At 40.2% G+C, this 14,239-nt stretch overlaps 2 protein-coding genes across 3 annotated transcripts; one reads left to right on the top strand and one right to left on the bottom strand.

The window, feature by feature from the left end:
- Positions 1-26: 26 nt before the first annotated feature.
- RPS27A (ribosomal protein S27a) lies at positions 27-1,705 on the top strand. Its single transcript, XM_009288483.1, has 5 exons — positions 27-38; positions 139-193; positions 341-426; positions 1,090-1,221; positions 1,511-1,705. Exons 1-5 carry the CDS (start codon positions 27-29, stop codon positions 1,658-1,660), a joined length of 435 nt encoding a protein of 144 aa, XP_009286758.1. The 3' UTR covers positions 1,661-1,705.
- A 598-nt stretch (positions 1,706-2,303) lies between these two features.
- On the bottom strand, positions 2,304-13,818 carry MTIF2 (mitochondrial translational initiation factor 2). Of its 2 annotated transcripts, XM_009288457.2 has the most exons (14): positions 13,695-13,818; positions 12,795-13,026; positions 12,192-12,297; positions 10,731-10,902; positions 10,100-10,260; positions 9,500-9,676; positions 8,627-8,766; positions 7,247-7,371; positions 6,260-6,464; positions 5,146-5,398; positions 4,361-4,501; positions 3,345-3,509; positions 2,987-3,127; positions 2,304-2,562 (listed from the first exon to the last, which is right to left on the bottom strand). In XM_009288457.2, exons 2-14 carry the CDS (start codon positions 13,017-13,019, stop codon positions 2,393-2,395), a joined length of 2,181 nt encoding a protein of 726 aa, XP_009286732.1. In that variant the 5' UTR covers positions 13,020-13,026; positions 13,695-13,818; the 3' UTR covers positions 2,304-2,392. The 2 variants fall into 2 exon arrangements, with proteins under 2 accessions (XP_009286732.1, XP_009286734.1); XM_009288459.2 differs by lacking the exon at positions 13,695-13,818 and having other exon boundaries at positions 2,364-2,562; positions 12,192-12,343; positions 12,795-12,865.
- Between the last annotated feature and the right edge of the window lie 421 nt (positions 13,819-14,239).

Below are 14,239 nucleotides of genomic sequence, written 5' to 3' on the forward strand. Positions count from 1 at the left end.
AGCTGTCTGCCCCGGGGGAGGCCGAAATGGCCGTGACAGTATAGGTGGTGTGCCTAAAGCTCCTCATGGTTCTTGTGCTTTTCTGGGCAAATTAAAAGGCAAAATGCGTTTTGACTCCGTTGTTTTGTTTCGTAACAGGTTGAGCCTTCTGATACCATAGAAAATGTAAAAGCTAAAATCCAGGATAAGGAAGGTAAGTTCAAGATGCAGTTAGTATGCTCTTCTCTGTTGGATTGATGCATATCTTATGCAGATGTGATTGTCTGCAGCGATGTATTATTTTATTATAGAATGTCATAGTTCACATTCCTCGTTTAATCTCCATTTATGTCACCATTAGGCATTCCTCCTGATCAGCAGCGACTGATTTTTGCTGGTAAGCAGCTAGAAGATGGGCGCACGCTGTCTGACTACAATATTCAAAAAGTGAGTAGGAAAGGCCGAACAGAGCGTTGTAGTACCAACTAGCTGGCACTATTGGAGCAGACTGACCTTTGCTGTTGAGCCTAAGAAACGCTTCACATAGATTCAACCAAACCAATTGATTGAGGATTGGGTAGTACTGATGCTAGGAGTAGACCTGACAGTTGCTGCAGCCCAGTCTGTAGTTTCAGGTCAGAAGAAAACATTTCTAACAGCTTCCAATTCCAGCGCTTCCCTTCTGTCAGCCCTGGCACTTGGCACTCTGTGGTGAGCTGCTTTAGGGGGCTAACTTGGAAAATCCTGCTCAATTCTGCCAGGTTAACCTGACAGCGAGGCCAGTGAGTGCCACTAGAGAGGAGGAGCAGCAAATAGCTGTCGGGTCAACTTAGTTACATCATGAAACTATTCTGCAGTTGCAGTTAGAACTGAGGAATATAGTCACAACAGATTTTACAGTAATTGAACCTTCCAGGGTTTGGGATGCAGCAGCCCACTGTTCTCTGGAGCCTGTTCATTTGCAGACTTAATAGTGAATAATCCTTTCAGAGCTTTCCTAATTGCCTGGTGCTTGAGATCTACTTTCTGTAGATAAAAGAAAAGCCTGCTTAAATGCTACTCTTGTCTTGAGAAAGCCTTTTGAGTCTATTTCACATGCTTTACAAACAGGAATCAACTCTTCACCTTGTGCTGAGACTTCGTGGTGGTGCCAAGAAAAGAAAGAAGAAGTCTTACACTACTCCCAAGAAGAACAAGCATAAGAGAAAGAAGGTTAAGCTTGCAGTGCTGAAGTACTACAAGGTATGTAGAACTAACTCTAGGAGAAACTTGATGAAAACTTAGCTCTCACCAGGAAGAACGTAAAGCCTGTAACTAGTCTGCACGTAGCCTGGTGTATTTAAAGTCCTTCTATTTACAAATATCCCACCTGTTAAATAGAAGAGAAACTGACTGTTGCAATTGGGTACTTCTGAACTTTGCTTTAGGAAGTTTGATGTAGTCACTATCACGAAAACTACTTTGCCAAAATTGTCATTGGTGCCAAAAGGTGCCGAGTATATATGAGATGTTGCTTCTTTGCCCTTCCCAGGTGGATGAGAATGGCAAGATCAGTCGTCTGCGCCGGGAGTGCCCCTCTGAAGAGTGTGGAGCTGGAGTCTTCATGGCTAGTCACTTCGACAGACACTATTGTGGCAAGTGCTGTCTGACATACTGCTTCAATAAACCAGAAGACAAGTAAATGTACTAGACAATAAAAATCTGAAGTTCTGTACGGTTTAAGGATTTATTTCTGCTTCCTGTCGCACTGTATTTCCTGTCTGCGGATAAGTGAGAAAAATCTGTGAAACTCTGGATGCTGACTGCCAACTAAGATGAAATACTTTGACTCTGGAACTGAAGCAGCAACTTCTTTTAAAGAGTGGCTTTGGTTAGTTAAGCCTCCTTCAAAGGAGATAATGGGTAGCAATGGCAGAAAAAAAACCCAACACTAGCTAACCTTAGAAGTGGTCTCTTTAAAGATGAGAGGAGTAGACACTACAGTAGTTCGAATCCAGAAAAACAGGAGATCAAGAGGTCCAAAGTCGTGTCTACAAGCGGGTCAATGCTAGAGAAAAGGGTAGTAGAGTCCTGCTAACAAAATGCAGACCACGTACTGAAAAATTGTATAGCAGCACTGAGGAGGAGAAAAAAAGATGGCTCAGCTATTTTAGAACCAATAGTCAGTCATCGGAAGTGTTTATACCGTGATGGTTTTAGACACTTGAAGTGCTTGCAATTAATTGTTGTAGTTTATCCCATGTTCCAATGAGGTAAGCTGGTTGCTTGACAAGATTTAAAAGCAGAACATTGTTATATAAACATCAGACATGAAGAAGCTCACGTGCAGCTCTGAAAGTTCATTTAATGTTAAGAGTTGAAGGCCAGCCAGGAATAATACATGTCCTTTAGTGTTAATGTATTCAAATGTATTTTAAAATCCTGGATCCCAGGAAGTTGTCTGTTGGACTTCTTTTTCTTCGTAACAGGTAATTTCATCTCCAATATTGAATTCTATGTATTTGTCCAAACTCAATCCACAATCCATACCCGTTTTTATTACCTGGACGTCATCTTTATGATGCTTCAGTGATGATAATGATCCTACAAAGAGAAAGTGCCTCAAAGAAAGAGCCCACCAACATCAGAGCATAGAAGGGTTTTGGTTTGCCCTTCTTACAGAATTAATGTTTCACCTTGTAGCTACAAAAATGAAAGCAAGAAAACGTAGGGATTGTGAGCACTTGCAGCTAGTGACAGTCAGACATCAGTCCTTTTCAGCAGGCAAGTCCTGTGATGCTACTGCTTTCCTACCAGAGTTGGTGGTTAGAAGAAGGTCTGGATAACAGTACAGTGACATTTTGCAGCTTTTCTCTAGTTGGAGCAACTCCATCCTCAATAGCATAGGGGCTCAATAGCATATGGGACTGCCCTACGAGCAGATGCGTGCATTTTGCACTAACTTCACAGGGAACTAGCTGTGTCTAATACGGAATGCAAATACATGTTTTGTGGCAATTACACTTACCTCTCCAAATAACATCCCCTTTACGGATTAACTTAAATTTCATTTTTTTGTCTAGCAGCCCCTTCTGTACTCTGCATCCAGCTACTGGAATTTTGTTTTTTCCTACCGTTACAGAGAAGATGTCTAGAACAGAAGCTTCCCCTAAAACAAAAAAGTAAAGTTGTATTAAGTACATGAGAATAACAAACTGGCAGTAAGTAGAAGCAAGCTACACTATTCCACTTACCGAGCTTTATAACAAAACACAAAAGCAGCTACAGAGGAATAAAAAATATTTGATACAATAGGGACACTTCATTGGAGAATAAACTTTTGGCCACATTGCGAAGCAAAAATTTAACAGTCAATGAAAACTCACCTATTGTATTCTCCACCACAGACGGGGGTAGTCTGCTATTTAGCTCATCTTTCAAGTCTTCAATAAGTTTGTAGATGATATTATGAAGTTTAATTTTTATTCCCTTTTTAGCAGCCAGCTGTTTAATACTTTCATTTGCTTTCACACTGAATCCAAATATAACACCTGATAAATAAAACAATCGGCAAGTGATGACTGCAAGAGATCACTCCTTAAACAGTAAGTGAAAGCATCTGCTGTGTCTATTCTGTAATGTTGAACTTCCAGCACAGGTTAGAATTAGCGGTCAGCAAAACAAGAAACACTATTTTACCACTACTTCCCTGTTAAGGAGGGACCATGTACTTCTCCCACTACTGCACATCGACTGCTACTAACCTTGTATCAAAACAAATGGCTCAAAAAAGCCCTCATAGAAAGTTCCCTGATGACAGAACTGGAGGTATCCAAGCAGAAACTAAAGCTTACGCACAGCTCACCAGAGCTTACGTAAAGGGACAAGGACCTCCCATTTTTGGGCTGGAAAAACCAGCTCGGTTTTCCAAATTAAGCTGGAAGTGAACTCTAAATCATTCTCATCCAACTGTGGACTATGGCAGGTCCAATGACCCCACACCCTCTACAGCAGGTGAGAATTACGGTGTACGAACAGGAACAACTACTGACACAGTCTTTCCAATTACCTCCCTGAGCAAAAGGGAATTCTTTTGTAAGCTACTTTTCTAGCTTTGCCCTGTTTGAGCATCATAAAGCAACCCGAGTGAAGAGTCAGAGTTCAACCTTAACAATTCAACTACTGGCAACAGCTTGTCAAGAGTCCTTCCATCTCCATGAGATTTCTAGCCTTCCCCACCTGCACTACTGTTTGATGTTAAAGGAAATGTTTTTGAGATACATATAAGTCTGCCTTATTGATGCTGCTAATTACTAACGAGAAAACAAAACCAGAATGAGACTTACCCATTTCAATGAAGAGTTTGTACTAATCGTAAATTGATTTTTAAATACACACTCACCATTAAATGCTTCAGCAAGATTTATATCAGTTTCACTGATATCTCCCATTCCAAAATGAATGATATCCAATTTGCATTCACTGTCAGCATCATAGCTGTCCAGAATGTTCAGAATAGCTTCAATAGATCCATCCACATCACCTGCGTGTAAAAATGGTAGTACTGCTGACTTTGTATACATCAAAGAAACACTGAGGTAGAACTAAGGGAATGACAACTCCACACTATGCAACATAAAGTCTTTTGACATCTATCATTCTTACTATATTTTTATTTGTATGTTAAAACACATCTAACAAGTCTATTAGTTCCAGAAAATGAACTGAATAAATACAATAGGACCAGAGGCTCCATGTCTGCTGTCATTTTCAGGTCAAGTTTGCATAGTTTTTCAGTTACTACCATCACTGCTTACATATCACTAAACGTGAGGTCAGACCAAGTTCCTCCTGTCCCACTTTAACTAACACGTAATTGTTCTTGTCCTCCATTTTGCTGATGCAGTACTGCTGCTCATATAGCTGGTATTTTTTTTTTTTAATATATAATTTAGGGTTGGGCTTAAATTTTCCTGTTGCTCTGGCCCTGCGGGAAGTGCATCCTTCTGACCACTGGATGTTTTCCGATGCCCCTCCCCTTACTGAGAGAAGTTCGATAATCTCTTCACTTTTAAACTGATCAAACTTCTGGTAGAAGAAATTTTGTTGATAGTTTAGAGCTATGCTTCAGACTGAGCATTTGAGAAGCACAAGAACAATGGAGCAGTAAACAGAATAGGACAGCACCTTTAACAATTACCGATAGCACATTTTTGTCCATCTCTGTTCTCTCTTTAGGCTTTGAAAACATAAGATGCTTATTGGCCTTGTACAGCACCGCCTTCCTCTGTCTCCAGGTCAGATGGGCTAGCTTCTGTTGTTTCTTCTCATAATCCATCCTGTGCTCCTTTTGCTTTGCTTCAATAACTTCCACATCCCTTTTCATCCTCTCCTGTTGTTCAACATAGGTTCTCCAAGCCACAACTTCATGCGCCCTTTGCTGGGCAGAAAGAGACAGAAACATTACCTTTCAAAGCACCGCATCAGAAAACTCCACATTAATGCAGTTTCATCCTTTTGCATCTCTCACTCATTTTCTTTCACATCTAACAATAGATTTTGCTGCAAGGATGGCAGAGAATGAGCACACTAGCTTCCTCCCTGGGCTACAACAACATGACTCAAGGCCTATTTTTATGGTCTCTGCACTGAAGAAGAGAATTATTGTTCATTCTTTCATGTGGTATTTGTCCAGCTGTCACAACACCTATTTCAAGCTACATTTTATGCATATTCTTTTGTCAGAAACTAGTTCTCTCATTCTAAAATTAAAACGCTGATACCATTAAGTACCAGATTGTTCTCCAGGCAGGGTGATAGCATGATCATATAAAAGATAAGTCTTCTGTGCCTTTAGAAAGGGAACATGTTAGAACACATCCCAGATTACCCCAGCAGAAGCCATTCAGGACTGCAGTCATTGCAAACAAAGCATGGAGGACGGCAGGATGACCATCAGAAGCAGACGCATGAACCAAAGGTGACTCATCTTTAATTCCAGAGGCAGCCTGCTTTCTTCATGTGATTGTAAAGCAGGTTAACCTGGATGCATGGAGATGAGGAGAGGACAGTCCGGCAGGGGAGAGGTGGGGGCAGTGGAAAATAAAGAGTCAATATGCAAATCCTCATTCCTCTTACAGAACACCTAGCTCAGGTCTCTTAATACCCATGTTATGACCCTTTGTCTTTCATCACGTTATCCAGGTTATTTAGAATGAAAGCTATCACTTGTTTTTTACTCAACTCCTTCCCATCCACCTTACTGCAGTGTAAGTTTTCCATTAAAGAGTTCTTTCTGTACCTCAGATTCTACTTCAAGGATTTCATCTCCTGCCGAAGGGACTTCCTTCCAGCCCATGATTTCCACTGGGATGCCTGGAGAGGCTGCATCTACAGCTTTGCCATTCTCATCAAACATGAAACGCACCTTTGCCCAGGTCTTCCCTGCAACCAGAACACAGCCTTTTCTCAGAGTTCCTCTTTGGATGACGGCTGTGGTAACTGGACTAGTGAAGAGCAGAGGAGAAAAATAACAGATAAAATTTAAGTAACTCTTCTCCCCATTTTCACGCTCAGCATAGGTAAACAAACACAAAACAGAACGTACTTGTGATCGATCGCAGGCAGAATATTCCGTGACATGTTTTATTAGAGCGCTAATTAAATTTTAAAGTGACTTGCAAAAAGCCCAAAACCTGTACTGTACTATTCATTTCTGCAGATCAATACAAAATTTGGCATTTGTGAAATCAGCAGAGTGATTTTACACATTAAGTGACCCCCCACCAAAAAAAAAAAAACCAAGCCCCAACAACTTTCTAGAATTCAGTTAATTTTTAAAGAGGGCAGAACACACCTTGTTTACAGAGAACCTGCAAAAGCACTAAGATATTTAAAAGAGTAAAATGTCACGTTACACGCAATTCGCCAAAAATTGCGTATGTATTATGACCATTAGCTTCATCATTCCTACTTTGTAGTGACATTTTAAAAAACACATCTGTTCTAGCATTTTAAACTATTTCCTGTGCTTACAGGATTTAATTTCAATCATACGATGAATTTTGCCCCATCACTTCATCACTTCTTTTTCTGGCTCTCATGCTGTAGAATAACATTTCAATGCTTTTGTTACTAACACTGCAAAGAAACTGTTACAGTTTTATCTAACAACATCAACAAAAAGTTCAATGTTAAACATAAACATAGAGGTACAAACCACCCGAACAGTATCTCTGCATTGTTACAAATTGCTTCATTGAAGTTGTAAAGGCAGCAGATTACTTACCCTTTCCCTTTGTCTTTGCGAGACTCGATCACGGTCCCCTCTACCAGGCCTGTGGAATCCGCCTTCAGTTCTAACATCTCTGCTAAAGCAACAGTTGCTTCTGCTAAAACCATGAGGTTTTCACCCTGTTTAAAACCATACGCACAAAAAATATAAAGAATAAAGGGAGTGCCAAGTGCCCAATTAAAGTAAGATCAGAAGTTGAAACCTTAGTGCCAAATTCCCCCATTTAATTCAGAACCTCTAACAATGCAATGCAGTCCAACAGCACAGCTCCCTTTGCCTTCAAGGCAAGATGGCACAGAAGTAACAAACTATTAAGACCGCTGTACTGCCAGTCCAGGAGGCACGACATATTAGGAAGGACAGTTTCCTTGCTTCTCTGTTCATAGCATCCAGCTGACAAATGCAGAAAAAGACCTTGCAATATTCTGCTACAAGTATATTAGGAATGCAAATTAAAAAACAAAAAAAAAACCATCCATCCCCACCCCCCAAGCCCCCCCAAAAAAACTCAAACACACACCTAAACAGCCAAATTGAAACTTGATGACATCTACCACACAGTCAAGACCCCAGGACATCAGAGACAAAACTGTTGGTCTGTTTTCTTTTTTTTCCCCTTTGTTCCAATTACATTTTATTCTTGAGAACAGATACAACGAGCTAGCTGTCAGTTAGCAGATCCAGCTCCACAGGAATTAGGGCAACAACGTGTGCTACAGAGGTGAATGGAGAAGCCATTTTTACGTATGCCTATTTTTAAGTGTAAAAGCATGACTTCAGAAGGTCTTGAACTTCCCTGAAACTTTAGAAAATTACTTGGAATGCATTTAGAAAGATAGCAATAAGCCTAAGATACTGCTGCATCAGTTTGGACAAAGCTGCTTTGGCCACCACAAAACTGAAAGTAAGTACTAAAGTTCAGATTTTAGTTCAGTTTTTAGCTACCAGTTGTTTGCAAGGATAAGATGGTAAATCTTGTGAGACCACTACAAAACTATGTTCCTGTGATTAGGCATGTGTTACGAAAATACTTATTTACCCTTGTTTGAATTTCTCCCTTCATGCATAGCATTATCACCAACCTTGATTTTGCACTCATTTCATACAATGAGCAAATCAGGATGAACCTGAAAAATATCCACTAAGTTTCCAGAAGAAAAATGAGATATTATTGCTTACTGAAGGTCTGAGCCTCAAAATATGATAGGAGTATGTTTCAAATAATTCTGGTGAGAGCCAGCAGCACTTAGCTCATAATAAGGTGTCAAATGCCAGGAAGATAAACACTTATTTTCCAGCTGCCAAATAAAAATGCAGCTGTATGCACATATTAGACACCCACGAACACCATCATTTTTTCCACCAAAACTTTACCTTGAGTGCAGAAATATTTACAGCTTGAACATCACCTCCAAACTCTTCACAGACCACATCGTGAGCCAGCAATTCCTTCTTTACTCTTTCAGGATCAGCTTCAGGTTTGTCACATTTATTAATGGCGAGGATAAGAGGAACTAAAAAGAGAACAAACTAACTCATTATCAACCTAACCAAAACTTGCTGCTACTAGCACAATTGCAGTAAGAGGTTAGAGCAGGTTATGACCACTTAGAACAAACCATCTCACTTGGTGCCTATTCCCTGAGCAGCCACTGAGATCTGAGCTACCATGAGTAAGCTGGAGGAGTTATCCTAGTAGGGAAGGGAAAAAAACCCAACAATAAACCCCACACACACACACCCCATGCGTGCTTTTCCCACAAACCTGCAAGTCCTGCAAAAAAATTAGTATTTTAATATCTTTATGTATTACTCTAACATTCAATATATTTTCAAACACCTTCCCAGGGGAGACAGAACGGGACTACGACAGTTACTTCCCAAGTTCCGTGGATTCCAATTCAAGGAGTTTCTTTTGAGAGGTGAATACCACACACACACCCCATGCGTGCTTTTCCCGCAAACCTGCAAGTCCTGCAAAAAAATTAGTATTTTAATATCTTTATGTATTACTCTAACATTCAATATATTTTCAAACACCTTCCCAGGGGAGACAGAACGGGACTACGACAGTTACTTCCCAAGTTCCGTGGATTCCAATTCAAGGAGTTTCTTTTGAGAGGTGAATAAACGTTTGAAAAGCGCTCATTATTTGAGCTCCATAGTAACATATGTCTTGTATATTAACTTTGGTACTGGGCTTGCCACTCATTTCAAAATGTAATATTAACAAGTTAAACACCATACCTCCTGCATTTTTAGCATGCTGAATGGATTCTATGGTTTGTTGCATCACTCCATCTTCTGCTGCTACAACCAGTATGACGATGTCAGTAACATGGGTACCTCTTGCTCGCATGGCTGAAAAAGCTGCATGTCCAGGAGTATCAAGAAAAGTTATCTTTTCCCCAGAGGGCAAATGCACTGTGAACAAATGTATACGGTACATGTTAAAATCAGCATTTCACGTAGCTTTATTTGACCTACTGTAAATCAAGCATCACTCCTTTGAGAACTTTTTTAATAATAATGACATATTTTAGACAGACAGACAACTGTTGGCATGAGGTCAAAGGTGCTTTTAATTCCTCAGGAAAGAAAAAGTGTCCTGGGATCTTTCATAATCTAAGAGTCTAAGTATAATTTCAACTGCACAGACAATCCACTTCAAAGTTCCATCCACATATTTATGACAGTTATCACAAGTTATGATTTCCTTTTTCACTGCTTACATATAAACTGTTTATGTTGCAACATTTTTCCCCAATGAACCGGCAGCAAGTCAGCCCGTTATACAAGACAGAGAGTAAACCATTTTACACACATGCACGTACACTTGAATCATACCAAGAAAAGCACCAATGTGTTGTGTAATGCCTCCTGCTTCCATTGATGCCACTTGAGTTTTTCGTAGACTGTCAAGTAAGGTTGTTTTCCCATGATCAACGTGGCCCAATATAGTAACAACCGGGGGCCGCGGGGTTAGTACCGCTGGGTCTGCAGGAGGCCTACAATTAAAACAAAAATGCGTTTTGTAAATAGCAAAAAAGTTCACTGAGCGACATTAATGCCCACTATGGCTAACGAAGAGCCATTCACCACAACTCAGCGATGGACAGCTGAGCCTAGCTTCTCCCCACTGTGATCACAAATCCTAGCTACACCACAGTTAGCCCTCTTAGTACTCAGTCTTACTGCTGCATCAATTAATACAGCAAATCAGTGTATCAAAGAAGAATTGGCTTTTCTTCAGAAAACGGCATAGAAAAAGCTCACCTAAAAGAAATCAAATCCGAGTATCAGTTTTATGGCCGAAGAAATCAAAATAGTAAACTTTACCTTTTAAATATTATCAGATTGTGACTATATCATCAGGTATTATCAACATACCATCAGAACAAAGAAAATACAGTATATGAAAAATACTTACAGAAACAAATAGGATAAAAAGAGCCAAAAAGAACAGTTCACAACTTACCTTTTCACAGCATCTGTGTTTTCTCTTTCTTTTTCCTCTTTCAGTTTTGCTGATTTATACTTCATTCCTGATTTTTTAACAATTAGCTTGATGTGGTCCTCATATAAGATGGAATCTGGTTCGAGTGAATCAAGGTCAATGTCTGTGTATAGCAGCGCTTCATAAATATGATCTGTAGAAAAGATAAAGACATTTAACAATTACATCCACAAAAACATGTGGGACAAAAAAAAAAACACTTCATACAGTTTAAGTCTTTTTCATTAGTAGTTTATATCACGCTAATAAGTTTCATTCACAAAGCATTTTTCCTTTAGTTAGACTTATCTAAAACTTCCTGTTATGCTACAGACTTACAGAGAACAACTTGATTCAGAAAGATTTACTGAAAACGACTGCTTCATTAGATGCTACAATCTTCTTTTTCACTCAGATTTTCATCGCTTACTTTTCCATTAACCCCTAAGAAGAAAACAACTGAAACTCATCTAAACCAAATAGCAAAGAAGTGGCTCAAGGAGGAAGGAAACTTGATAAATCTGTTCATATGCCACTTTCTTTGGTAGTAGAAATACAGAACATATTGCAGTAGTCAAAAATTGTTACATGCTGATGTAAGTACCATTACAAATCTATCTCAGAAATGCACAGCAAGACATGACAGACTTTTCTGCTTCTCTCCTCATTGCTGAGAGGGAAATTTGCCAGAAAAAGTACCCAGCTGGATAAAAAGAGACTGGAGATTGGTATCATACAGGTATGGAATTATTTCAAATGTCAATAGTCAAAACATGCTAATAACCCCCCTAAAACATCACTGAAAACTGGTCAAGCTGAGCCACTATACAACCAGGAGTGGTTCATGGGGTTAAAAGAACAAGCCTGCTTCTGTAACCCAGTTGTTAGGGCAGTCACCTAAAGAGGGGAATGTTTCCAGACAAGTCCTGCCCGCTCCCAGTTAATCAGACGACTGTTTTAATGGAATACATATTGCTCCTGAATCCAAGATTCCTGCTCCCAGTGTTGGACTGCAGGGTGAAGCTCTTTTGTGCCTTCTCTCTTTAGCCGTGAATTCTTCCCTCACACGGGTCCAGCTTCAAGAAACCAGCGTGCAACGTTTTTCCTTCCAGAATAATTTAGCACTTAGGAAACACAGTCATAAAGAGCAGCCCACATGGATCTGAAGCCTTTCTGCTGGAGACAGAGGAAAGTCCTGGCTTCTTCACATTAAAGCATCTTGCCTGGTAACTTGGATGGCCCAACTTTTTTTCTCTTTAGTCTGCCGTTGTGTCTACCAACATTTTCTCTGGTATGGGTACAATCTACCTTGCTAAGCGAGGGATTAGCAACCACTACCTAATGCCATCGTAGACATCTTTGCCTTTACCACTCATGAAAGCGGCATGATAGATTTTAACTGTTGTGTATCATTCAATCTCAAACAACAGAGCAGGCTCTCACCTATGTCTTTACCCATAGCTCGTGCAAGTTCCTCAATAGTCATCTTCTGCCTTACTGCCACTTCACCTTTTGTCAGTGCTATCTTCTTTTTCTTCTTTTTTGTCTCCTACATGGAATTAGACACGTATATAGGAACACATAGCTGGCTTAGACTAAGAAATAATAAAAACAATATTAAAAAGACAGTGGTCTCAAGCCATATGATGTAAACACATCTTTTTTACTACAATACCAATGAATTATAACAAATGAATGACTTAACACATCATACTGAATATTTAAAGTGTATAGCATACTACACCTAATCTTTTTTCATTTTTAATTTTTCAAAACAAGGGAAAAAAAATCAACAAAATAATTTTCATTTTTGTAATAGTTTCCTCCTGCCTCTGCAAGATTCATGATGCTGCTGGTATAAGCACTTTAAGTCAATATTTGAGAGGGAGTCACAATACAGTCATACATTAAGTACATTTTGTCTTATAAATTTATAATAACTTCTCTATATTCATTAATAAAATTTTGTAACTAAAATGCTCAAACTGAGCTCTTGCACTTTGAAATGTCACATAAAACCATAGATTATTGGATTTTGTTAATTACCTCCTTTGTAGCTAGATGTCTGCATTGCGATAAGGCAATACTAATTAATTTGTCTTTTTGCCAGAACTGCGGATACAGAAGAACGGACCACACGGGATGTGCAGATGACTGCACAGGCTTCCATTGTCCTCTGTAAACTTTTCTGTAGGAGACAGTTCGCAGCTGCCGGCAAGCACCACGTAACTGGACCAGATTTTCAAACTTTAGTATCAACCCTCGATTCATTTCCTCACTGAAAATACAAAGGACACATTGAAATCAGTCTCAAAGCCGAAAGATATTCTTTCCTACGATAATAAGGACAGGAACACGCGGCACAAATGTTACGTTTCAAAACGGGCTTTTTAATGCTGAAAAAGTTGAACTATTTAGTAACTGTTCCAGTTTTTCAGTTTCCTTAAGCGCTTCACCTTTCCCCACTACGCCATTGCAGACACATGGGTCTACTAATATCGCCACAGCTTACAAATCTCCACTGACCTTTAACATAAACTACTAAAATCCCTGTTTCAGGTTCTTTGACTCTACCTAGAAAAAAAGGGACATTTGCACTCCTCGTGCTATACTGATAGCGTTATCCAGGTGCAACCTACCTCTCTAAGCCAGTAAAACACATTTCCAAAATGCCGCTTACATGAGCACACACCACCACTAAAAGGCTACAGCACTGTAGTAATACTAGTCTTGTCACATGGACAGAGACATCCTTTGAGGCTAAGCCCTGGCTTAGCAATTAAGCTTTCCAAGATGCTTCTGTCAGATCATCCCGCTTCTTGTTTTAACCATCTTAACTTTGGTTTGAGTAATTTTGCTAATTATCCCATACAACAGTCTCCTATTTGAACTTCTTGTTCAGAGTTGCCTATTTTGTCCTTCTGCTCAGTGATGCCATCTCTCTACCTGCTATGTCTTCTCTCAAAGGTAGCTTTGTACCATCCTCCAAGCAGCTCCAAATGAGTGAAATGCTACCAGTTCCTCTCAGAATGACTGCGGTCTCTTTAAAAACTCTCTTGTACCCGGATACCTGCAGGAAATGAGCAGATGACAAACCAACCAACCCAAAACAACTACTTTTACTTTTTTTTTCCCGCCTAATGAGAACTTTAAAGGGGCAGAATCGGTAAAACCGAGGAACCCCCAGGAGCTGCCACAAGATGCTGCATACGCCGAAAATGTAACACAAGGTCAAAGCCAGACTGGACAAGCTCACAGAGAAGACATCCACGCGAGGTTGCTAACTGCAAAGAAACCACTCGTGGCTCTGAGGGCCCGTGGGTCACCAGCGGCCGGGACAGGCGCACCCCTCTAGCTCGTACTGCTCTTACGCTGGCTGGCACTGCAGCGGAGCCACCAGGCTACACAGGCCTTTCGTCTAACAAACAGCGTTCAGCCCCGCGGGGCAGGAACACGAACAGCTGCCTCGGGAACAGCCTCACCCTGCTGCG

The sequence above is a fragment of the Aptenodytes forsteri genome, unplaced genomic scaffold (genome assembly GCF_000699145.1).
Source record: "Aptenodytes forsteri isolate BGI_AS27 unplaced genomic scaffold, ASM69914v1 Scaffold185, whole genome shotgun sequence".
NCBI classification, from domain to species: domain Eukaryota; kingdom Metazoa; phylum Chordata; class Aves; order Sphenisciformes; family Spheniscidae; genus Aptenodytes; species Aptenodytes forsteri.

Bases quoted from the DNA above. Each gene is read 5' to 3' on its own strand.
- RPS27A (XM_009288483.1), top strand. The intron at 194-340 runs GTAAGTTCAAGA...TGTCACCATTAG, and splicing joins TAAAATCCAGGATAAGGAAG to GCATTCCTCCTGATCAGCAG. The intron at 427-1,089 runs GTGAGTAGGAAA...CTTTACAAACAG, and splicing joins CTGACTACAATATTCAAAAA to GAATCAACTCTTCACCTTGT.
- MTIF2 (XM_009288457.2), bottom strand. From the start codon at position 13,019: ATGAATCGAGGGTTGATACTAAAGTTTGAAAATCTGGTCCAGTTACGT. The intron at 9,677-10,099 runs GTATGATTCAAG...ATTTGTTCACAG, and splicing joins ACACATTGGTGCTTTTCTTG to TGCATTTGCCCTCTGGGGAA. The intron at 6,465-7,246 runs GTAAGTAATCTG...GCTCTTCACTAG, and splicing joins CGCAAAGACAAAGGGAAAGG to TCCAGTTACCACAGCCGTCA.